The sequence below is a fragment of the Phoca vitulina genome, unplaced genomic scaffold (genome assembly GCF_004348235.1).
Source record: "Phoca vitulina isolate PV1807 unplaced genomic scaffold, GSC_HSeal_1.0 scaffold5, whole genome shotgun sequence".
NCBI classification, from domain to species: Eukaryota; Metazoa; Chordata; class Mammalia; order Carnivora; family Phocidae; genus Phoca; species Phoca vitulina.
Genome location: NW_022589708.1, coordinates 4,308,346 through 4,335,179, shown reverse-complemented (window position 1 = coordinate 4,335,179; position 26,834 = coordinate 4,308,346). Strand labels below are relative to the sequence as shown.

Genomic DNA, 26,834 nt, shown 5'->3' with positions numbered 1-26,834 from the left:
AGAATTAGTTAGGACATCTCTGGGAGGCTCAGCATCTAATCATGTAGCAAGTTGGCTTAAAGAAGAAGGAAAATGTATTACTTAATATAAGAAGTCCCTGAATACGGAACACGAAGATTGATTACTTCAGCAGCACAGTCATGGGGTTCGAGACCAGGTCTCTTCCATGACCCGGCTCTCCTACCCTCAGCCTGTCAGCCTGGGCATCCCAGCAATTGCAGACTGCTGGCACCATTCTCTGTTGTCCTGTGAGGACGTGTGACAGAGCGAGTGTTTCTTGTGTTTCTCTTTAAAGATGACGAACTCTTTCTCATGAGCCCACCCCCACCCCATCTGCTTGTAAGAAACCTCGCTAGTACGTCCACGCTTAGCAACCAAAGGCAATGTATGTGGAGTCACCAGAGCTGCATTTCAATGATTAGGATTTAAGCATGCAATTGGTCAGAATCTCACAAAGACAGACATCTAAGCAAAATCAGTTTCTACCCTACCACCCAGCAATGCACTCCTAGGTATTTATCCGAAGGATACAAAAATACTGATTCAAAGGGGCACATGCACCCCAATGTTTATAGCAGCACTATCAACAGTAGCCAAATTATGCAATAACCTCTTCGACCTCGGCCACAGCAACTTCTTGCTGGACAAGTCTCTAAAGGCAAGGGAAACAAAAGCAAAAATGAACTACTGGGACTCCATCAAGATAAAAAGCTTCTGCACAGCAAAGGAAACAGTCAACAAAACTAAAAGGCAACCCATGCAATGGGAGAAGATATTTGCAAATGACATATCAGATAAAGGGCTGGTATCCGAGATCTATAAAGAACTTATCAAACTCAGCACCCAAAAAACAAATAATCCGGTCAAGAAATGGGCAGAAGACGTGAACAGACACTTCTCCAAAGAAGACATACAAATGCCCAACAGGCACATGAAAAAATGCTCCACATCACTAGCCATCAGGGAAATACAAATCAAAACCAATGAGATATCACATCACACTAGTTAGAATGGCTAAAATTAACAAGTCAGGAAGCAACAAATGTTGGCAAGGATGTGGAGAAAGGGGAACCCTCCTACACTGTTGGTGGGGATGCAAGCTGGTACAGCCATTCTGGAAAACCATATGGAGGCTCCTCAAAAAGTTGAAAATAGAACTACCCTACGACCTGGCAATTGCACTACTGGATATTTACCCCAAAGATACAGATGTAGTGAAAAGAAGGGGCACCTGCACCCCAATGTTCATAGCAGCAATGTCCAAAATAGCCAAACTGTGGAAGGAGCTGAGGTATCTTTCAACAGATGAATGGATAAAGAAGATGTGGTCCATATATACAATGGAATATTACTCAGCCATCAGAAAGGATGAATACCCACCATTTGCATTGACATGGTTGGAACTGGAGGGTCTTACACTGAGTGAAATAAGTCAAGCAGAGAAAGACAGTTATTATATGGTTTCACTCATATGTGGAAAATAAGGAATAGCATGGAGGACCATAGGGGAAGGGAGGGAAATCTGAATGAGAAGAAATCAGAGAGAGAGACAAACCATGAGAGACTCTTAGACTCCGGGAAACAAACTGAGGGTTACAGAAGGGAGAGGGGTGGGGGGATGGGGTAACCAGGTGATGGGTATTAAGGAGGGCACGTGATGTGATGAGCACTGAGTGTTATACACAACTAATGAATCGTTGATCATCAAAAACTAATGATGTTTACAAACTAAGTTTCAACTCTTTAATATATCAGTATAATATAATCTATATTCCTTTAACCACAATCAAATTAAAGCATTGTGATATATTATTGCTAGCAAATGTTCTTTGCCCTTCAGAAGGGATGATACCTACTGACTCCTTAATTCCAAATTTTGCTATTTGATTTGCTTTGGGGAATTAATATGTTATTTCAACTACATGGGAATTTTCTCTTGTATGTACAGAATATTATATAGGTTTTAAATTAACTAGATGAAATCTCACATAACCTTGCTATATTTATACATCACATTCTGAAATGTGTATTAAAATATGACATTCTATGTGGATTTTCCCAATTTATAATGAAATTATGACTTTTTTTGCATTATATACATGTGTATATGTAGAGGTCATATTTGTTGATATATAAAACACAAGAACTTATTTCTCTCATAAAAAAACTAATGATGTACTATATGTTGGCTAATTGAACATAATAAAAAAATATATATATTTTTTAAATAGCCAAATTATGGAAAGAGCCCAAATGTCCATTGACAGATGAATGGATAAAGAAGATGTGGGGGGTATATATATACACACACATATATATGTATATATGTATATATAATATGTATATATATGTATATATATAACATGTATATATATATCATATATCTCATATATATATGAATATTACTATATTGGAATATTACTCAGCCATCAAAAATGAAATCTTGCCATTTGCAACGACGTGAATGGAGCTAGAGGGTATTATGCTGAACAGAATAAATCAGTCAGAAAAAGACAAATACCATATGATTTCACTCATGTGGAATTTTAAGAAATTTAAGAAAACAGATGAAAATAGGGGAAGGGAAGGAAAAATAAAATAAGATTAAAAACAGACAGGGAGGTAAGCCGTAAGAGACTCTTGAATATAGAGAACAAACTGAGGGTTGCTTGGAGGGGAGGGGGGTGGGGGGATTGGGTAACTGGGTGATGGGCATTAAGGAGGGCACTTAAAGTAATGAGCTCTAGGTGTTACATGCAACTGATGAATCACTACATCCTACCCCCCTGAAACCAGTACTACACTGTATGTGAACTAACTTGAATTTATTTATTTATTTATTTATTTATTTATTTATTTATTTATTATGAGACAGAGCATGAGTGCAGGCATGCAGGCATTGGTGGAGGGGCAGAGGGAGCGGCAGAGAGAGAATTTTAAGTAGGCTCCACGCCCAGAGTGGAGCCCGGCTTGGTGTTTCAATCTCACAACCCTGAGATCATGACCTGAGCCAAAATCAGGAGTCGAGTCGGATGCTTACCTGACTGTGCCATCCAGGTGCCCCTTGAATTTAAATTAAAAAAAAAAAAATGAAGTAGTGCTCAAGTTAGAAAAAAATCAGGTCCTAGATTTGGGGCAGGAAAGAGTGTTAAGGTGGTGAAGTAGCCTCGGCTGGGCATGCAGACATGTCTGACCTGCACTCCCCACCGCCATCATTTTACTTCTAACATTTATTGAGCAAAATTTCAAATAAGTTATTTTAAATGTTTGCGAGTTCTGCCTTATTAATTTTTAGAGGCAGAGAGTAATATTTCTTGCATGGGTAGAATCACTCTATCATTTCTCCCAATGTTTTTGAGGTGGGTTGAATCTGAGCAGCTTTTATTCAAGTGTTCCTAGGTGTCAGTGTGTGTTCTGTGTCTGTGTATGTGACATGGACAAATTCATTCCTGTATATGAAATAGGTAGATGATTGCAATGACTGACACATATCCATCTTAATACTAAATAAAATTTTATTCGTGTTGGTGTTATAAAGGTAAAGAGGAGCAAACTATACTGCACTATCATTGAAAATATATTGAAGTCAACAGAAATTTCTTGAAAGCACACCCTTAAACACTGTTATTCGAGAGCATTACATCTGAAAGCAGTCCCACAACAAACTAAAGATCCATCTGCAAATGAAAATGAATACTGAACAAAAGTGGATGTTTTTCCCAACAATGACACAATTAAGCTCCAGTAAATGCACATGCTCCTATTTTTTTTTAAGATGTTATTTATTTGACAGAGAGAGACACAGGGAGAGAGTGAACACAAGCAGGGGGAGTGGGAGAGGGAGAAGCAGGCTTCCCGCAGAGCAGGGAGCCCGATGCGGGGCTCGATCCCAGGACCCTGGGATCATGACCTGAGCCGAAGGCAGATGCTTAACGACTGAGCCACCCAGGCGCCCCTATTTTTAATATAACTATTGAGAATTAGGAATCAGTATTGCCAGCATTACTTTTTGTATATGAAATGACCAGAAAACTATACCATTACTTCACAGTTAAGTTACCAAGTGATTAGCATTTAGCCTTACAAATCCATTTCACTGGCTGCATATATATTTCCAACAGAAAACAACGTGATTGTTTCTCAAAAGTAATAATTATTTGTATCCAACTGTTTACCATATTTTGAGCACTTTAGGAAGCCGGTTTTACCGAGATCTATTATTACCTACATCCACATGTCTAGAAGAGTTGTCTACCTGCTTGAGTGGTCCAAATCCTCAGGAAAGACAATTTGTCCTCAAAGAAGGGGTATAAGAGAGGTGTCCTAAAGGTGCTAACTCTTCACAATACTATTAAGCCAGAAGTTTCTAATTAAGCTTTTTGAATATTTTTGAGGTTTTCAGTATAAGCTGCAGGCAGCCAAAGAGTGCATGTTTGTTTTATTCTCTGGTTCACACCCTTGGATAAACTCGTAACTTAAATTCTTTTCACATATACTCTCACACGTTCGTATCTGCCCAATCCTGAGTGGATGGGACAAGGAACATGGATTCATGTATTACATCTGGTAGAGCTGTATTACCCGGGAATGTTTTCTATGCTAGGTGAGAAAAAGAAGTGGGTAAAAATAGCTCCATCCTGGCCGAGAACACTCTGTGGCTCAGGTACGCTGGCTTCCTTCCCTGAATAAACTTGTGGCATGGCGTGTTATTCAGTGAATGGCATGCTATTTGTTGAACAGAATTTCAGTTAAATTATTGTCAAACCATTTCCTCAGCAGGAAACAGATCCTTGATTTATGGAGTAATAACTTCCTTTTGTTCCTCTAGTAAGAAACTCGGGAGCACATGACTGCCACTTGGTTTCTACCTGTCTCCAGAGAAGTTCAGTGGTGGCATCGCTGTGGGCGACACGCACGTGGCCTTGGCCGCGAGCTCACACCTGGGTCGGGGAGGCCGCTGCCCGCTGTCCTCTCCATGCTTAGGGCTGCCCACTGCTTGGTGCGAGAGGAGACGCGTGTTGCACGCCGACCTGCGCGGAGGCTGCTCAGTGGCTCTCTCCGGAGCCCGTCGGCCATGAGGGTCTCTGCCCCAAAGGGCGACGGAGGCAGGGCTCATTCTCTAACACAGTCAGATTAGTCCCTGTCTTTGGACTTTTTACAGCAGAATGTGGAGAAGCGTGGCCCCCCCGGAAGTGGAAGAAGGTCGGCTCACAGGGAGACGCAGTGGCTGCAAGTGTCCTGAGTTAAAGAAGAGAGCGATGGGTTTCTAGCTGTGCCTTGAATTCCTTTATTTCTGTGTGTAGGTAGGTAGTACTAATACACGGGACCTGCGTGAGTCTCCCTTACTTCCACCCAGAGGGTCTGAGTCCCCAGACGAATTCTGTTTTTTTCTGGAACGTGACCTACTGTGTGTCACCCAGATGGGCCTGCTGACGGGCTGGGACAGGAGATGCGGTCACCTGACGTCTGGCACACACAGAAGACAGGCGGAAGGACGTTTCAGAGATGTCTGAAAGAACTTTGTGAAGTTTTCCTAAAGTTCTTTAAAAGTCATTTAAAAAGGTCTTAGAACTCATAGACACAACGAAAAAAAATAACAGTCCTAATAGGTAAAAATGAGTGTCTGATGACGTCACCCGTAGCGTGGGGAAGCCCTCGGGGGGGCTCCGTGGCCCCTGGTGACGGTGAGGAGGTGCCGACTCCCCGCAGGCGTCTGCTGTCAGAGCCGGGGGACGGGGGACGCGCACAGAGGCGTCTGCAATAAGAACACTTCACGTAATGGGTGAACATGGAGGAGCAATGGAAGCAGCTTAAATAGAGTTTGTTCTGTGTTCCTCTAAGGCTCGTTAGAACTCTCAGGGACAGCCGTCCTCCCATTCCACAGATGAGGAGACGTGTATTTTGCCCAGAGAGATTCACAGCCTGGCTCTGGAGCCCTTCTCCTTGCTCACACGGTTCCTGCAACTTGCCCTTGGAAGCTGGCACAGGAGCGGGAGGGGGGACGGAGCACACAGAGGACTCGTGTGTCCTGGCCTCGGCTCGTGCCCAGGAATGCCGTGGAGGTGGGAGCTCCTGACCACACACCCGTGCTGGGGGCAGAGCCGCTGAGAAACGTCCAGAAGCCCGCCATCGAGACGGGGCAGGACTGCCGTCTTCGCAGCCAGACCAAGTCCAGCAGCAGAGACTGGAAGCCAGAGTGTCTGCGGGCCGAGTCAGGTTGTTCGCACGCCCGTTAGGCTGGGGCAGAGTCACCTAACGAGGACTGCAGGGAGAGAGCAGCTCACGGGGGGGCTGGGCGGACAGAAGGCTGGCTTTCCCAGACCGCGTTGCACTGAGCGGCCACTTGCAGCTCGGTGGGAGGGCTTGTCGGGGTGGCCAGTCCCAGGAGGGAGGGCACGCACAGGTTTCCCCTCAAAATGCATCCCCCGCGGAGCAAGAACGCCTCCGATGGACTCTAAATACACCTCCCAGATTCGGTCACATTCTGTGTGTTGCGTTGCTGAGACAATAAGAAGGCGACTGTGCCCCAGTGGACTTCCGTGCCTCCTCTGAGGACGGCTCATTCTGTTTCCTACTTAGAGACCGTTCATAAGTCACTCTCCAGCTGAGTACAGTTCAGGGCTGCCACTTAGCTTATCTGACCTTCACATTAATTATTTTTATTACCGCACCAGGAACCTCAGTGTTCTTTTCCCCCTGCCGCCCGGAGCCGTGTGGCCCCGAGTGGGGCAGCCCTGCCATGCTCGTCCCGCACCTGCACGGCCGCAGGGCTCTCCCCAGTGGGCCAGCCCACGCCCCGAGTCCCCTCACGTAGGGGGATGCACGGGGCCCGTGTGTGCGTGTGTGTGTGTGTCTTGAGATGCCATTAAAATTCTTACAAAAACTGAAAGTGAAATGAGGAAATGATTGGGCAATCGGATTGAAGGGCCAGTGCCAGGAAGACCTATCATACAGTGGGGGCCGGGATGCAGCGGGGCAGACGGCGGGAGGCTCAGGAGAGCTCTCCTGCGGGCGACAGCAGGGCCAGGCCCTGGAGTCAGTGCAGGACACCAGCAAGCACAGCTCACAGGAAATGATCCATTCCCTGCGCTCGCTCACTCGAAAGGCCCGAACCTCCGAAGTTCCAGGAGTGCCATGGATGGCTGTGCAGGCCGGCGGTCATGCCTCCCTCCCTGCCTGCAGAGGGGAGAAGAAATGAAACCGAGGGAGTGTGTCTCCATCCTCCCCCTGAAGGAAAGCCCCTCTGTCCCGTTCTCCAAAGATGGAGCGCTGCTGGCCGTGACCCTGCTGCTGGCCCTGACGGCCAGCTGCCTCTCGGTGCTGGCTTTCTGCAGGGTGGCCGCCCTGCAGGCCGAGCTGGGGAGCCTCCGGGCGGAGCTGCAGCAACACCAGGCAGAGCGGCTGCCAGGCCCCCCCCAGGCCGGAGCCGCAGCCCCCGGGGCAGCCGTGCGGGAGACTCCAGCTGTCACCTCGGCCCTGAAAGTGAGTTTGCAGCAAGCAGCTGCAGCCCCAGGCGTGGGCTCGCCCCGCACCGCCGCCTCCCGCACCTCAGATGTCTTTGCAGTAACTTGGGGTTTCTCTCTTCTTAGGGGATCTTCGCACCACCCGATGCAGGAGAGGGCAACTCCAGCCAAAGCAGCAGGAACAAGCGTGCCCTTCAGGGTCCAGAAGAAACAGGTAAGTTTCGGGCACAGAGGCATTTATGAGTCAGGGAGCCTGGCGTCCACAGGTGTGGAGGGTGGCCTCCGCTCTGGGGCCCGAGAGCGGACCAGTGCACGGAGACTGTGAGAGTTGCATCTAAACCGGAGGGGGCTTCCGGGCGCAGCGCGTGCACAGCACGTTCTGTCCTGCAATGAGCAGAGCCTGAGGGCTGTCCTGTCCCACAAGCAGAGTGGAGGAGGAAAGGGCCACATAGTCTTCCTCATAGATCATGCCTGTGTCAGAAACTTGTCTAGCTTCCAGGAAGAACTTCCTTGTCTAGCCCTCCAGGAAGAAAGCACCGCATGTCTACCCGAGTCAGAGAAGGCCAGGTAAAGGTAAACACTTCTCAGGGCGCATGGCGTGCCCTGCCGCCCAGGGAAGCTCATATTGCAGCAGGTGTGCGTTTGTGATTTTTTTGTTTGTTGCCTTAGTTTTTAAAAAGTTCATTTTACACACACATGTACACATGCAGAGATTTTAATGCTTTTCCAGGAAATCCACAAGTTTATGATCTTCTTGTAAGAGTTCTTGAGTGATTCCTGCCTTTGTTCATGTCCCACTTATTCCAAAGAGTCTTACAGATTCCTGAAACCTCGGATTGGGCAGGGCCTCCCCAAATGCTCAACTCTACTTCCTGCATTTCAAAGAAGAAAAGGAGTATTTACATTATATTCAATAGCAGCACACCTTAAGAAATCCTTGGGATTGTTTCTCTTTTATTTTGAAGGAACATGTTTGGAGCACAGAATGTGCCAGGCAGGCACATGCTGGGATAGTTATTGTCACCGCTACTGTGTCCTTAACCCTCCCATTGACCGTGAGGTGAGCAGAACAGGTGCAGTTCTGTACATACAGGTTTGCACTTGTGAAGGGAAGTGCGTGACTTACTGACTAGGTGCTCTTCTGTCAGATAACACTCACACACACACTCACACACACACTCACACATATGCTCTCATCAGATGCTCGGGCTGGAAACGTATTTTTCACTAACTGCCTTATTCATGGACAAAATTCTTACCTATTTCATAAAGACCGTGATTTTAACATATGCTTTGTGTCAATTATCAGAAACAGTTGGATTGAAATGTATATAAACTAGGAAACACTAATCCTTTTACTATAACACATAAATTATTTTCATACTTTGCATTTTGTCATCTGTATTTCCTACATAATTGAAAAAATACAGCATATATATAGTATATTTTTGTGTTCACTTATCATTATACAATAAGCATTTTCCCTATTTCTAAGTAATTCCATATTAGTTTGCTATATCATGCAGTTATTTAACGTGACCATTTCCAAAATTTTTGTGCAGATCTCGTTTCTGAGGAATTATATGTTCCATATAAATTCTATAGATAGACTATCAGAGCTAAAGAGGATGAACATCTTTACCACCCTTGCTGCCTCTTGCCATGTTGCTTTCAAAATGAGTTATAAATGTATGCAGTCAGAAATGCAGTGGACAAGTTCTCCACATTCTTACAGCGTTTTATCTTTTAAAATTTATTTTGGCTAATTTAGTAGTTGTAAAACAGTATCTCAGATGTAATTTGTTGCTTGCTTGCAAATAAGAATTAATTTCTTTCTGCATATTTGGTTAACTTCTAATTTTATGTTCTGCTAATTTTTATTTATAACTTCCCTCATTTGTCCTAATTTTTTTTTGTAATTTTGAAGAAACTATATTAGACATTCTGCCTATCAAAATTCTGCTGTAAATATTTTCGCAATATTTTGCTTCTTTTTTTAACTTGTACAGAGATTTTACATCTGTGTATTTAATGTGATAAACTTTTCCTTTTGATCGTCTCTAATACATTAAAGCTAAAAATGTATTTATTCATAATCTCTTATATAGCCTACTCTATTCGCCGCTACTTTGACTTTTTTATAACTTAGTGTTTTAGTTTGGTACTTAACTCCTTAATCCTCCTGGCGTTCATTTGGTAGATCTTGTCTACTAGCTTTAACTTCCCCTTTATTCTTTTATTTTTTCCTTCCAAATTACTGCTAGATATCTCAACTAAATTTATTGGACGATTCTTTTTAACTTGTTTGCATTCGAAAGCTTATTGTATTATATTAAGTTTCTCATATATAGTTGAATCTATTTTGGACTGTTTTTTCATTGATTTATTATTCTATTTATCTGTATTAAATAAAATATTTTAAGTATTTTATAATATAATGAGCTTTAATATCCAGTAGGGTCAAAGTGCCTTAATCTTCTTCAACCTCTATGCTAGTATTTCCCAACCTCTGCACATTAGTTTTACAAATAAACCTTAACTTTACCATCACAAAGAGGATATGGGCTCTTTATAGCAGATTTAAGAAGAAAGGACATTGAGTAAGAAATTAATTAACTCCTGGAGTCCCACGTCCCCAAAATACCCTCTATTATATTTTAAATTTTCGTAACGTGCAAATTTTTACAAATTTATGATTTTGTAGCATCCAAAAGTTATATGCTGATTAAAAATTTTCCCTAAATAATTTGTAACTGTTAGAAAGTTTGGAAAGTAACAAAAAATTCTATCAAGTGAATCAAAATTTACCCAGCTTCCAAAGTCCAGATGTAATTGCTATTGTCATTATCATGTTTTGCGTGAGATTTTTATAGACGTTTTATATAGTCCATATATCTATGTAGTATACATAGATACAGTATGTATATGAATTTATCATATATGTGTATAGATAACATATATATGCAATAAACAGTATATCTCTCTCTACACACGCACACACACACACACATACACACACACTCGTAACATTCATAGATCTGAGATGGAAGGCTTGAAGAGGAGAACCTCAGTGACAGGTCATATTTACTATTCCTCATTCATGAAACTGGCTTGAATGTTGTTTTAGATGCCATCCTTTTGTGCAGGGAGAATGTATTTTGTTTAGCACTACAAAATTAATGTGTCCATAACCAAGAAGTTTCTCTGAAACTCCTTGATTTTTTTTTTTGTCTGTTTGGTACTGTCCTTTTTTTGGAATTGAGAAAATTACAGTTTGAATTTATGCAGCTTTCTTTGTTTTTTTCGTTTCTATTCTGGTTCTGATTTATTTTTTGAAGATATTTATTTGTGTATTTATTTGAGAGAGAGAGAGAGACCATGAGCTGGGGGGGGGTGGGGGGCAGAGGGAGAGGAGAAGCAGACTCCCCACTGAGCAGGGAGCCCGACTCTGACTCTGGTTTAATCCCAAGACCCTGAGGTCATGACCTGAGCCGAAACCAAGAGTTGGACGCTTAACCGACTGAGCCACCCCGGCGCCCCTAGTTCTGATTTATTTTAAGTAAGACTCAAAAACTTTAGGTTGTCCCTGTTACTTTCAAAGTGTCCGGCCATTCATGTTCTTATTTATTAATTTTCTATATACATTCTAGAACCATTGACATTTTTTGTTGGAATTTTATAAAAATTGTAACTCTGAAGAAGAAAATGGAATTTTTACATGGTTTAATTTTATATATCCAGGAACACTTAATATCTTTATTAAATATCAAATTTTAAATTTCCCGATTAGATAGAATTTTCCTTTTATAGGTTTTACTCTTCTTTCATAGTTAAGTGTCAAAAACGTTTTGTTGTGATTTTGGAGTCCTGGGATTTTCAAATAGGTTGTTAAACTGTTTTAAAATGTACAGAATTTTCAACAAATAATGCAGCATTCGATCAATCTCATGGTTAGTTTTAAGCCACATCAACACACTTACTGGATTTATACTTAATAGAATTATAGTATTGTTTTAGATTTTGTTTTTAGGCTACTCTGCTTTCTGCATATTCTGTCATTTTATGTCAAAAAGTTTCAGAGCTAAGTACTGCTGAATAACACTCCAGAATGTTGCCCATTTTTATTTCTCTGTAAATCCAGCCTAAATTTCAGCAGGCACTTCAGTTTTATTGTGTGTTTGTTCAATTTGTAAGTAAACTCCAGTGTGTTGGGCTAGAAAGCCCCACGTCCTCAGCACACAGCACACCTGGTATTACATATATCACCTGGGGGAGGTTTGTACGTGTCCTGTCTGTCAAGCTAAAGAGGAGAGGATTCTGTGCTCTGGGTCTTGTGTCTTTGGCACATTCATCATGATACTTGTACACACTAGGTGTTCTGTGAATGTTTGCTGATCGATTTTGGGCTCACTATGAAGTAAGATGCAGTGATCTGGCATCATTGGAAGGGGGGATTTTCCCGTATTTCTTTTTTTTTTTTATTATGTTATGTTAGTCACCATACAATACATCATTAGTTTTTGATGTGGTGATCCACGATCCATTGTTTGCGTATAACACCCAGTGCTCCATTCAATACATGCCCTCCTTAATACCCATCACCAAGCTAACCAACCCCCCCCTCCCCCCTCCCCTCTAAAACCCTGTTTGTTTCTCAGAGTCCATAGTCTCTCATGTTTCATCTCTCCTTCCGATTCCCCACCTTCATTTTTCCCTTTCTTCTCCTAATGTCCTCCATGCTATTCCTTATGTTCCACAAATAAGTGAAACCAAATGATAATTGACTTTCTCTGCTTGACTTATTTCACTTAGCATAATCTCCTCCAATCCCATCCATGTTGATGTAAAAGTTGGGTATTCATCTTTTCTGATGGCTGAGTAATATCCCATTGTATGTATGGACCACATCTTCTTTATCCATTCATCTGTTGAAGGGCATCTCGGCTCTTTCCACAGTTTGGCTATTGCGGACATTGCTGCTATGAACATTGGGGTGCATATGGCCCTTCTTTTCACTACATCTGTGTCTTTGGGGTAAATACCCAGGAGTGCAATTCCTGAGTCATAGGGTAGCTCTGTTTTTACTTTTTTGAGGAAACGCCACACTGTTTTCCAAAGTGGCTGTACCTCTTCATTTCTCAGGTTTTGATTGGAGGCCGTGTTATGCAATTTTTTAACTTGACATTTAAAACAGCTAATTCACCAAAGAATGAGTTGGATAGCAAGGCTGGACTTGCTGGGAGAATTTGGGGGCCCCTTGCCTCAGACTTTCTTGGTTCACTAGGTAGAGGTACAATTTGGGCTCACTGAAGAGTCACAGAGAAACTGTCATATTCAACAACCTGTCTAACTAATTTTGTGGATTTCTTGTTTTATTTAATGTTTTGGTTTTAGTTGAAGTATTATTTACATACGGAAAAGGGCACAGATCGTAAGGGTACGGTTTGGTGAGTATTCACAAAATGAACAGCAGTAGATGAAGGGGCGGACGTCACCATCAGCCCACATGCCCACTTGGTGCTTCTCCAGGCCCCCCAAGGGTAAATGCTGCTCTTAAGTAGTTGTACGGTTTGGGTATTTGGCTCCAGTTTTGTTTTTCTTAATTGTGTTTCAAATGGAGGTCTTATTAGGGTTCTGTGTTTCATAAGATAATTTCTGATTGTAATATAACAAACAGAAATGTGGGGAAATCCAGGATCAAAGAATTGCCAAATGGCTCATATTAGCCAAAAGTTCACTTTTCAGCCCCTAAGTGTATTTGGAGATATTCCCAATTAAAACTAATAACTAAAGTGATCTGGCTTTGAAATATTCTTGTTAAAATTTCTTCACAAATGGAATCATCATGATCCCTACTGTCAGCTCTCAACTAACTATTCCATCCACTTAAAGAACGGAGAGATAACCATACTAAGAGCCCATCAGGAGAATGGGTTCTTTCAAGTGGATTCCCACTGAGCTAAAACAAGGTTTTGTTAATAAAATCAAGTAACCTTTATATTTTCCCCTTGTTATTCAGTAGGGAATTTAAAAGTTATTAGAATTGCATGTGTTTTAGATTATAGAAATACAAAAATTACTTTTATTGATAGTGTGTATCATACTCATCTCAATTATAAGACTAAAAAGGTGTTGAAAACATGAACAAAATACAAAAACAAGAGTGGAGGAAAATTATCCATATTTCATCTTCTAAATATTTGTTGTAAGATTTTGGCCAATCTACTTTAAGTTATTTTTCTCCATTTTTAAATAAACGTTCTTGGTTTGGGATTATTTTAGAATTGCAGAAAAGTTACAGAGGTAATGCAGAGAGTTGCCATATGCCCCCCACCCAGTATCTCCTGTTGTCTTATATTACCATACTTTGTCACAACTAGGAAACCAACACTGGTACTTAACAAATAACTGAACTCTATTTTTGAGTGTTCTTTCTTGAAATCCATAGTCCATCTCCTTTGCAAGGAAAGATGGCAGGTCCAATGGGTCTGTAACATCCAGTCTTTGTTCATGGACATTTCTGGCTTTGCTGTATCTTACAAGACTGTAAAATGAGTGTTGAATGCATATGCAATATAAAGCTCAGTCATCCAGTTTGTACCAAAATTAAGTTAACTGGAACCTCTTCCCCAGTAAGGGTGTGTTCCTTCCTAGAACAGAAACAGCCGGTTGTTGTCATGGTGATCTTTGACCAGAATCTTCCCTGAGTGCTATGCCCCCCCCCCCCCCCGGCTGCTTCAATAATGACTTCTTTTTCAGTGTTGCAAGAGCTGGCTTCTGTTCAGTTTCCAAAAAAACAATAAAATAAAATAGGGACCTCACAACCAAATCTCTGAACCCTGTTCTTGTCAAGTTTAAAGTTTTGAGAAACAGAAGAGCCAGGAAATGAGTCAATCAAAGCAGCCAAAAGTGATGTCGTGTATCTTCCATGGAAGCCACAGGCCCCTTAGGTCTCAAGCACTGTTCTAGGTGTTGGGTGTTGATCAGAAAACACAACAGATAAAAGTTTCCTGCCCACTGGAGATTACATTACAGCAAGGTGGAAAGACACAGAAAGTAGTCAATAAACACAATTAATGAGTAAATTACAGTATACTAGAAAATGGCAGACATCATGAAAAAGTGCAGTATCTCGGGCAGGGGTTCACAGAATGGGCAGCGTGAAGGGCGGGAAAGAGGAAGAGCGTGCGTCAGGGAGGCCGGGGTTAAGTCTTTGTTTCTCCTCGAAGGCTCAATAATTCTTTACACTTCCAACTTAAAAAAAAATGTGCAGAAATGGGTTGATATTTTAAAAGTAAATTCATAATGTTGAGAAATGTGTTCTCATTAATAGTCCTATAGGAATGGATAATACTAGTTGTACTGTTCATTATTTTTGTAAGTCAAGTCCTATTTAAAAGAACCATATTGGGCAGCTGCACTTTCATTGTGGTTGGATTTTCTTTTAGAAGGTATTCTTGGGGCTCCTGGGTGGCTGTCAGTTAACTTTTGGTTTCCACTCGGGTCATGATTTCAGAGTCCTGAGACCGAGCCCCACATCGGGCTCCGCGCTTAGTGCCAAGTCTGCTTGAGATTCTCTCTCTCCCTCTCCTCTGCCTCTCCCCCGCTCGCGTGCACATGCTCTTTTTCTCTCTCAAATAAAATCTTTTTAAAAATTAAAAAATTAAACAAATAAAAGGTATTCTCATTAAGAGTTAGAGAAGAAACAGATTTTGCTCAAAAATAGAGGAAACATCCAGTGTGCCAAGGTCTGAGGTGGCACTCCAGAATATACAGAAAAGGGGAGAGAGAAACTAAGCTATTGGATACGTGGCACATACAAGCTCTGGGTTGGGCTCTGTGGGTCTATGATACCATTTACCTTCTCAGTAACCCCTATTAGGTTGGTGTTATTGTCTTCATTTTAGATGAGAGAATTAAAGCCAAGACATAACCAGTCCCTTACCTCAACAAGCTAAATACTGAGTTGGAGAAATTAAAGAAAATTAATGTAAATTTTAAAATAATAATCAACAAGCTCTTTAGTCTTTACAAAGCACACGTAAATTATGACTTCAGTTGGTCCTCACAATACTATGAAGCAGATATTGTTATTATATAGATAAGAAAAAGATATTTTAATATTAATGTTAATCTCATGATTAAACAGCTAAATTGGTTTGAGAACTAATGTTTGGATTCATTATATACTAACTACAAATTCTGAGTTTTTTTTTCCATTGTGCGAATTGTACGGGCTTAACGTTTGAATAATACATCAGATTTGACAAAAACTGTTGGGTCCCCAAGAGGCCTAGACTGTTACTAACATCAATACCAACAGGAGGCCATCTAGCAATGGTATCCTAGGATGTGAGTTCAGATCACAGACTGAAAGATGATTGACACCATGATGGTTAAGAGCTGAGCTGGGTTTTGAAGGGTGAGTTGATTTGGGGAAAAGGAGACAGTATCCCATGGCGTGGGAACAGGGATGCAGCGGGAAGTAGAAAACACGCAAGAAGAGGCCTTATTGTAGTGGGTGGATGGGGCAGAGTACAGGCCAACACCTTGACATTGTTCCTTTGCTTGGATTTTTGCAAAGGAAAACTGACGGAAGTGTTTTTACAAGTTCATGCTTCCTCCTCCTCGTCCTAGGGCTGGGCCATTTGGGATAGATGGGAGACCACTGTAAATAGCTACCTAATGCAGCTTCTAACACCGGCTGAGAAGTCACACTTCACGGCTCAATCTGTTTCTCTTCCATCTGCTGCACTAGAACTTCTTCTGGGAAATAGAGAGTAAGAAATCGTAGAGAAATACTACATAATCATTTGCTTCAAAAAAAAATATTATAGTGTGCTTCGGTTCTACAAATGAAAACTCGAAATCCTTCTTGTTGAGGGTTATTATGGAAAATGTTTTTCATATAACCCTGGGCCCAAGGATTTATTTTTTTTTTATTTTTTATTTTTTAAAAGATTTTCTTTATTTATTTGAGAGAAAGAGTGAGAGAGAGAGAGAGCACAAGACGGGGGAGCAGGAGAGGGAGAAGCAGACTCCCCGCCGAGCAGGGAGCCCGATGCTGGACTCGATCCCGGGACTCCAGGATCATGACCCAAGCCGAAGGCAGTTGCCTAACCAACTGAGCCACCCAGGCGCCCCCCCAAGGATTTATTTTTAGAAGGTCCAAATATCAGTGGTTGTTTTTTTTTTTTTATAGAACCTATTTTCCCTAAAGCATTAATTTAGTTTGATTTAACGTGTATTATAAAGTTGGATATAAGGATGAGGTTTCTAAGAACCAGTTGGAAAAGGTGGATATTGTTATGATGTCTGTTTTTGTTCTAAACTGTTGCACAGATTTTCTTTCTTCTTTTTTTAGTCTGATGTAAACCAGACACTGTGCAAATTTATAAATGATGGTCCTTAATATCAAGTGACTGAGCCTAGAGAGAGAGACAGTAATAGAAACAATTAGGATGTTTAGTGAAATGTTATTTCAGTAGATGTGTGCACAAAGTGTAGTGGGAGCCAATATTTAGCTGGAAGGATGAGGGAAACTTGATATTTGGTCTGAGCCCTGAGGGATGGATGGGTTTCACTAGATGCCAAGGCGGGAATATGTAGCCAAGGGAATGGCAGACACGCAGTCGCGGTTGGAGCTCCCGTTCTGCGAGGGGTGGAGGGGCTGAGGTCCCGGGGTCATGAAGGTAGCTTTGGGTTTTGTGTACAGGGGAAACCCACTGAAGGAGTTAGAAACATTAGAAGGACAAGATAAAATTCAGGTTTAGGAAGGTCAATCTGGAGGAAACACAAGCAGTGGAGTAGAAATGGCAGGAAAGAGAAGAGGCACAGCTTGGTGGGCAAGTGCAATTGTCCAGAGCAGTGAGGGTGGAGATCTAAACATGGCTGCCATGCGCGTCTTGTCCTTGTTTATTATTCTCCCCCTGCCTCTGTCTGTCTGTCTCTCCCTCCTTTAGCCATACTTGCCGTGTCCCTCCAACCTCAGCCTTTGTGTATACTCATGACACTTTCGTCTGGAATGTTCCTACCCCCTTCTTTCTTCTGACTTTAGTTTAAGCATCCCGTTCTGAGAAACCTTCCTGATCTCTCTTGCAACTTCAATTCTGTATTTGTGATGCTGATTCATACCTGTTCTCCATGGGGGTAGGGATGCTCCAAGGGGGTAAGGATTGTGTCTCCTCTGTTTCTTTTCTTTTTTTCTTTTCTATCTGGAGCCAAACACATGACCTAAATTTAGTGTTCAGTAAAATTATTGAATGAGATAAATGACAGACAGAATCCAAATTGAGCAAAAGTTGAAAATTCAAACCATTAGAACTGGGTTATTTGCCGGGTTTCAAGATTACAGGAAGGAACTGGGCATGTTTACAAAGTTTCTCGGTTGGGCAGCTCAGAGGGTAGTTATAGCCAGTAAGAGAAAACAGAAGAGTGAGAGGTGAGTGTGTGTGCGGAAGATAAATAGATTTGGGTCATGTTGAGTTTGAATTATCACTGTGACATCCAGAGAGAAGTGTCCAAGGGGAGGTTGAAGGTGTAAGAGCCAATTGTGCAATTCTCTGGTAGCTTTCTTCAAGCATTCAGATATATTTCTATCTTGGTTTTCACCTGCCTTGACTTCAAGTATGTTTGCATGTTGTGTCATGAAACTAATTTTCTTCACTGGTAAGTTACTGATATCCAGTGCTTTATGAGTGTATGCCATTAATAATGAGAAATATTCTAAAGTAATGCAAAGAAGTCATGGCAAAAGAAAAAAAATAACATGTCCCATGGAGATGGTAATGCAACTACAAAATTAATAATTTTAAATTAAAATAGTTCATCAATTATAAAATGAAATAACTTATGAAGTTGGCATTTTGTTTTCCTGGGTTTTGTTTTGTTTGTATTTTTACTCTTGGTGTTTATGAGGCAAGACAAAGAGCTACCCTTTTACATATCCTACAGTGCTTTAGACATAAAAGATACTCACATTATGAGTGGTGCGTGACAATATCCAGTTAGTGCTTAAGACTCTGCACATGCTCTCTGTCTCTCTCTCTCTCTCTCTCTCTCACACACACACACACACACACACACACACACCTTCCATTCAGATATCTTTCTTTACTCCTATTGACTATTGTGATTTCTATATTATTTTATCAACCTCTTTCCAAAACCCCCAAAACCAGCCCCCCTTTGGTACTGCCTCAAGGCCATAGTAATGCTACCATCTTTCTGAATTATCCAGAATTGAAAATTTGTTTTCATTATTAGTTTTTAATTCTTCAGACACATTCATTAGTCACAAACCTTTAATTTTTTTTCCACAATTTACCTTGGATGCTCTATTTATATAATTGCTTCTGGGATCAAATAATCCTTATATTATGTTTACTACCAGTCAACAGCTGAACCTTTGCTTTCGTTCTCTCTGCATGGCAACTGATTCTACACAAGAACACATGTGTGAGCTTTCTAAAGCACAACATGTATCAGGCGGGCCCCTCTCAAGATTAAAAATTCCTAATTTTTAAAAAATTTTCTGGTACATCAAATACATACTTCTCAATTTAGCTCTCTAGAAATACTTTTAAAACTCCATTAACTCGTATTGGCAAACTGTTTATCACTGGTCAAATAAAACTCTATAATCCAGTTTTTTGCCCCTAAATTCTTATATTCCCATTCCAGTAGAAATGTTTATCCCAAAATCATGCTTTCTTCAATTTCTTCATAAATCTATGTCCCTCATTAGGTCAATATTTAGATCTTTATGGGATTTCTCCTAGTTAGACTTTTCTAGCCACTGATTATTTGTTCAAAACTAGTTCAAGAGAAATCAAACTGTGTTTCTCATGACTTCCATATACTGAATTGTAAGGTATACAGAAATAGGAGATTGGCATCGCCTTCAAAAACTCTGATGCAGTAAAGTAAGAAGACAGAAGGACAAAGAAAGAGACCCAGGAAAATGCAGGAAGGACATCTCATCCAGACTAAAGAGCTTGGGAGTAGCTTGAATGAGATGAGTAAGAAGGACTACCAAGAATGAGTAGGTGTGCATCATATGGATGGGGCAGATGTGTTGAGAAAAGCTATGTGTTTCCACTGGAGTTACGTGTAATCTGCAATAATTGCATTATTTATGGTAGTTTATATTAGGTTGAGTTTTGTTGAAATAATGTACAATAAACCCAACTCCAGTTTGAAAACGTTTAGTTCCGATACAGAAAATAATACAGCAGATACTAGCAATCCCATAAACATTCAAATCCCTTTTCCTAATTAAATGGTGTTTGAATGTAATATAAGTGTCATACTTCAACAGATGGCTTTCAAACTCAAAATGTTTTCCGTATGGAAAATATTTAAATGCTTTTCTGTGAGGTTGGCTGGATTTTATTATATCAAATATTGAGCAATAGCAAATTATTTTTGTTCTAAAAACTCTTATTTTAGGAATTCTCTTTTGTAAACTATTTTTGCCATCAATATAATATTTTTGTTTTAGAAATATTTTACAGGGGCGCCTGGGTGGCTCAGTCAGTTAAGCGTCTGCCTTTGGCTCAGGTCATGATCCTGGGGTCCTGGGATGGAGCCCCGCATCGGGCTCCCTGCTCAGCGGGGAGCCTGTCTCTCCCTCTGCCGCTTCCCCTGCTTGTGTTCCCTCTCTCTCTTTCTCTCTCTAATAAAAAAACATAGAAATATTTTACACAAAGTTTAATGTTATGAATAAATATTAAGCTGTAAATTTGTACTTACCAAGATTAATTATCCTTTTTTCAGACATTATTATAATATAAAAATATATATATATAGAAATATGTGTGTCCCCATCAGACACAGAAAGGTTTTAACGCATGTTATCGTGTTGTTTAGTTAAAAAGATAAATTATCTCAGACTCTCCAAATTCCCTTCAGTTGTAGTAGAGGGAAGGTTGTACGCAAGACTTTTGAAAACCAAATACAACTGATGAGCATTGTAATTGTTACCAGCATTGTGTTTCTTACATTAGACTGTGCATTCTCAAAATTCTCGTGGCTGGCTGTCTATGCTACTCGGAGATATGAAAAAGCAGTATTGCTATTTTGACTCACTTTTTGTGAGCAATAATCTATACTTTAAGATCAGATCTGTGTTGAACCGGAGAGTCTTAAAGGATTGTACTAGAGACAAGATGATAACGGACATCGGATTTCCTAAAACGGAAGAAAGTGGAAGAGGTAAACAGCACTGCTGAGGTTGATGGGACCTAAGCAGCATCTCATGAGGCCAGAGTGGGCGGTCCTCAAGCTTATTTCCAGCAACACTCCTTCCAAAGCCCAGTGACTTTCTCTGGAATAAGAAGAGTGAATGACTAGCACTGGCTTCAGCAGGTGTAATTCAAACACTATTATCGAACTTTTATTTGAATAATCCACTTTCCTTTCTGAAGAGTATTTCTTGAAATACATTTCTCTCCCCGCAGTGTGTTTTCTTCTAGAAGTTCGATTTCTGCTACTACATGATGGAATAGATTTATTGTTTTTTTAACATGTAGGTTGTAGCTAACTCCAGTGGGGCTGCAGAGATTAAAATTCGGATGTTTTCTTAGCAGTTTAGTAGTGTCAAGGCTCACTCTAGGGAAATCTCTTTCTCTAAATAGAATGTGTAAGTCTCCTATGGGGTGTTGGGTAAATGGTCAAGGAAAGGGTTCATTGGAATCGTGAGTAACATCTTACAGTTTTTCTTGTTTCTCTTTATCAGGTTCATCTGGCCTTCACAGCCTTCTAGTGCCCTTCCTTTATGTGCGCAGTTTATTGGGTTCAATACTGTGAAGAACAATAATGCTAGCACCTCCCACTATAACAGCCAAGATTGATCTCGCAAGTATTGTGGGCCAGGAATAGTTCTAAATATGCCACATGCATTATCTCATTTAATCTCTGCATGCACGTGCACATACAGCCCAGGAAAGAGGGAACATTTGGAAATTTAACCTTTTTGTCAACATCCTTTTCTGTGTGGAGGGAAGATTCAAGGTTCCCATGCTCTGCTTGAGCCTTGCATCCCTCACAGAGCTTATCACGATGCCCTGTGAGCAGTAATTCCTTAAGAAGTGTTTGTGAGAAGGATAGGAGCACGTTTAAGGGAGGGCTGGTAGCGCTCCTCGAGAGACTGCCCCTGCTCTTTAGCCTCTCTCTCTGCTGTGGGTGTTTTGTTTCTCCTTTCTTTCGCGCCGTCCTTATTCACGACCCTTCTGCCTCTTAATGATGCTTTTACGTATTTTTGGTGGCAGAAGGTCTGCCATGGTAACAGTGCTAATGAGTCACATTTTCCCTGTGGCACACACATGGCCATCGTGGTTTTGCAGATCAACCAAAGAATCACGGAGTCGTCCAGAATGTTCTGCTCCTATTGAAATGAGCAGATAAACGTAAAAATATGTTAGAAAAGTTTCAGAGTTATAAAGGAATTGCAGCTTTTTAAAAAAGATCTTGTATGAGAGAGAGAGAGATCGAGCGCACGCACAAACGGGGGGTATGGGGCAGAGGCAGAGGGAGGAGCAGGCTCCCCACTGAGCAGGGAGCCCCACGGGGGCTCGATCCCAGGACCCTGGGATCATGACCTGAGCCAAAGACCTACGCTTCACCGACTGAGTCACCCAGGCGCCCCAAGAATGGCAGCTTTTAACATTATATTCCCACTTTGAAATACCAAGGGGGAACTTCTTAACAGATTTTCTGATGTGCTTACTCCCTGCAGCAGTATTCTTCGAAGGCCTGTGTGTCTGCAAGCTTGGGAATAGCTTGTAAGTCTTACATCTGTTATTAGGTGCTGTGCTATTAGGTATCAGAACTCAGAACGTTTTCAATTAATAAGGGAAGCAGGAATTCACCGTGTCAAACTCTTAAAATGTGAACATAGAGAGGCATGTTTTTAAAGTACTTCTTCAACTCTGAATAAAATACTTGCTAGATAATAAGAGATCTCGACTCATATTTTCTTAATTTAAAATAGGCACACTTAAACTGCTTTGTCGTATTTCCCATAGATATTTACTGGTCTTTTTCCCATAGACAGTGTTCTCGTTTTGCTTTCACCTGGAGGCATCTGTCCTTATTTAACAGAATAGTTCTCTGTTTCCTTGAATGCTAGCTGGAATATCGTACACGTGATATGTGATGCAAATTGATGCTTCCCAGAAGCTTTACTGATTATGCGGTTTCAGGGAAATCTCCCATTTTATTTTTAAAGATGCTCTCTCTCTTCTCTTCTTGGTCCAAAATATTTTACCCAAAGCCTGACTTTGGCTCTGGAGTGAAACAGGCCTGGCTTCAGTTCTGGCCCCATCACTTTCCGCGACAGGCCCCAAAACAAGCCGTTTATACTTGCCAGGACTTAGTCTCCCGTATGTAGTTTTGAGGATTTTTGGGGGTTGCCTGTATTTATCTGCTCAGTAAATGTTAGCAATTGTTTTTATTTTCAGGAATGGTAATTTTATTAGCAGTAACCGTGAGTTACTATTTAATGTTGGCTTTTTTTGTTTGTTTCTGTTTTTGTTTTTTTGATAGAGAGAGAGTGGGGGTGAGGCGGGGAGGGGCAGAGGGAGAGGGAGAGGAAGCATCTCAAGCTGGGCGTGGAGCCTGACGCTCGGCTCGATCCCACGACCCTGAGACCATGACCTGAGCCCAAATCAAGAGTCAGGTGCTTAACCGACTGAGCCACCCAGGCGCCCCTTAATGTTAGGCTTTTTTTTAAAACAAAAAATCACTTTATAGTATTCTGATAGTTTGGCTTATACGTGTGACAGACTTGAAAGACACATGATAATCACTAAACTCGCTTTCTGTCCAGGCATGACACCTTAAGGCAAGTTAGGTTGAACTATCAGGATGATATACTTACCATGTTTCAACAGCACAGAGTTTCTCTAAACCGAATTTCAAGTCCATACTATATTTTAAGTAAAATTTATAATAAAAATCTGTGTGCAGATGTCATAAAGCAGTTTTAGAACAATGAGCAGGCTCCGGAGGAAGCATAATTGGTTCCGTGTTTCTGGAAGAACAGGTCTATAGCTTTGTGCGGTGCGTTCAGGCATCTCACTCCCTACGGTTCCTCTTCAAGTAACTAAAAGGATGTATTTTTGCTTTTCAGTCACTCAAGACTGCTTGCAACTGATTGCAGACAGTGATACACCTACCATACGGAAAGGTAATAAGATCGTCTCCCGCAGCGTTTCCACTTACAGTTCAATCACTTGTAAGACTGTATTCAGACTTCATCTCAAATCAGCTGTCTGCCTCCAAACTTCTCAGAATCAGATGTAAAATAAGAAACTTCAATTTATTCAAAATGATCGGGGAATAAATATTTAGGCTAAGGTAATAATCTAACAAACAGAATTACCTTAGAGACACGAATACTTAGAGATTTAAAATAATTAGCATTTGATAAAGCCAATACTAAGCCAAATTCAGGGTTTTTTTTTATTTTTTAGAAATCATTTTGGCTTCTCAGTGACTCAGGATCATCTTCACAAATATTAATTGCCCTATTTTATTAGGTTTTAGAAATCATAGTAGGATGAAGATGAAACTGAATGTACCATAAACATTTTATATTAATTATTAGTAAATATGTGCAAATGAATATAACACTTTTATGATAATCCAATGTGAAATGATTACTTTATATTTTGCATGTATTGGTTAAAGACATACAATGTTCTACTTACTGTGTGGGCCGTGGGGCTTAGCAAAGAATAAAATGTATATTGTTCCTCACTTTCATGGAATTTACCTGTTGATGAGGGGAAACGGGGAAAAAAGCTAATGAACAAGTGAAATGTAGAATGATAAAATTAAGTGCTATGGGGAAAACTCCAGCGGGGGGGGGGCTAGGGAATGTCTGGGCTGTAAACCAGAACAGGGAGTTCACAAGTGTCAGAGGGTTAAGCTAGGGGCCGGGAATGGGGAAACAAGAAGGAGCCCAGAAAATGAGTTTGGATGGGCCTTTGTAATGAGTGCCAAGAGTACTGTCTTGCATCTGTATTTCTCTAAGTGGCTTTAATTATCCCAAATGTAACATAAGTACTAAACTATTTGAAATTCTGTTATTATTTATCGCTCTACATTTTCCAAAGTCTTATGTTTGCAACTTTAATAGGCAGCAGACTGTTTAGTAAGAATTAAAAGAAGTCAGAAGAAGACCTTGAGGACCAAAGATAAAATTTTTGAAGTATAACTTAGGAAAAGTTTGTTTTACACATTTGGCCAAAACAAAAATGCTGTCCGTCACACAGAAAGATGAAGCTGCTACTTGATCGTGAATGTGAGTTGCACAGAGGATTGTGTGTGATCTTCCTGGTTGGTGGCTGCTCTCCCCCGACCTTGGGGTGCTTATCTGCGTGCTTTGCTCCTTGGATGTATAGGTTAGCCTGGTGATACCAGCAGGCCCTGAGCAGCACGGAACTGTTAGTGGGCATGGGCACATTTTAGCACCACTACTTGCCTGCGTCCCGCAAGGTCGGGTAGGTTGTGTTTCCATTTTCACCTGTCTCACGATATTTTTAATTCTACTTTTCAATTTCATGTGACCTGTTAGTTGAGGAGTGTGTTGCTTAATTTCCATGTAGTTTTGAATTTTCCTATTTTTCTCCTGTTACTGATTTCTAGTTTCATGTCATTGTGGTTGGAAAAGATACTTGATGTGATTTCAGTCTTCTTAAATCTCTTCAGATTTATTTTGTGCCCTAACACTTTTTTTATTATGTTCAATTAGCCAACTTATAATACATCATTAGTTTTGGATGTAGTGTTCAATGATTCATTAGTTGCGCCCTAACATTTTATTTATCCTGGAGAATTTTCTTTGTGCACTTAGGAAGAATGCATATTCTGCTACTGTAGGATAGAATATTCCATGTGTATCTGCTAAGTCCATCTGGTCTGTAGTGTTGTTCAAGCACACTATTTCCTTATTGATTTTCTTTTGGATGACTTATCCATTATTGAAAGTAGGTATTGAATTCCCCTACTCTTATTGTATTGCTGTCTATTTCTCCCTTCAAATCTGTTAATATTTTCTGTATACATTTAGGGGCTCCAATGTTGAGAGCATATATATATATATATATATATATATATATATATATATATATGAATGTATACATTTGTTATATCCTCTTGATGAATCGATCCACTTGTCATCATATAATGACTTCTTTGTCCCTTGTGACATTTTTTTACTTCAAGTCTATTTTGTTTAATATAAGAATAGCCACTTCTTATCTCTTTTGTTTACCATTTGGATGAAATATTATTTTCCAGCCTTTCACTATGTGTGTCCTTAATGCTGAAGTGAGTTTTTTGTAGGCAGAATATGGTTGCATTTTGTTTTTCTTTCAATTCATTCAGCCAATCTATGCCTTTTGATTGGGGAATTTAATCTATTTACATTTAAAGTAATTATTGATAGGACTTATTATTTTCCTTTTGTTAATTGTTTTCTGGCTGCTTTATAGTTCCTTTGTTCCTTTCTTCCTCTCTTGATGTCTTCCTTTGTGGCTTGATTATCTTGTGTACTGATATGTTTTGATTGCTTTCTGTGTGTATTTTGGGTATCTACTACAGGTTTTTAAATTGGTGTTTACCATGACACTTACATAAAGCAACTTAGTTGTAGTAGTCTCTTTCAGGCTGATAACTTAACTCTGATTTACATCTTTTTATACTGTGTGTCTATTAACAAACTACTGTAGTTATAATTCTTTTAATACTTTTGTCTTTTACTTTTATACTAGAGTTCAGAGTGATCTATACTCATTATAGCCATTTCTTTCAGGTTTACTGGAGATTTGTCTTATTCCTTTGATTGTGTTGGGTTTTCTTGATCCTTCATGTTCTTTGCAGAGCTGCTTTGTTGCCTATGAAGCTATCTCTCCTACTCCTCATGGACTGATTTTGACTGGGATACAATTTTACTGGTCAGCAGTGCTTGATATTAGCCACGGTAAGGCCTCAAGGAGCAGGGCCCCCTTTGCTTCCTCCCTCCCCTCCTGGAGGAAAAGAATCTGTTCTCTGCTTTTCCTCAATCATGCAAAACAAAACAAAACAAAACAAACTGCTGGCTATAAAAGAATGTCTTCCCCTTTTCTTTGTTTCTAACTGTCACAGGGACCAAGCCCTTTTGGTTGTTCAGCACAAAGTATGGGGCGAGATGGAAAGCAGCTCCGCAGAAGGCACTCTGAGAGGCCATGTGGCCAGGTGCACACTCAGATCTCACCGTCCCTCCGTGGGGGAATCACAGACCGAGGCTGTCTTCTTGGTGCCGACCGAGGCCTGTCTAGGGGAGGGACTGATGTGAATAAGTTGAGATTGCTCCTCTTAGCTATA

General features: G+C 40.8%; 1 protein-coding gene across 1 annotated transcript in view; it reads left to right on the top strand.

Annotated features, from left to right (window-relative positions):
- The first annotated feature begins 6,911 nt into the window (after positions 1-6,911).
- TNFSF13B (TNF superfamily member 13b) overlaps positions 6,912-26,834 on the top strand; it is a 32,217-nt gene continuing 12,294 nt past the window's right edge. Inside the window, exons 1-3 of the mRNA XM_032402632.1 lie at positions 6,912-7,482; positions 7,590-7,677; positions 23,596-23,652. Coding sequence (XP_032258523.1) covers positions 7,135-7,482; positions 7,590-7,677; positions 23,596-23,652 — 493 coding nt within the window. The 5' untranslated portion in view covers positions 6,912-7,134. The remainder of the gene's footprint in view (positions 7,483-7,589; positions 7,678-23,595; positions 23,653-26,834) is intronic.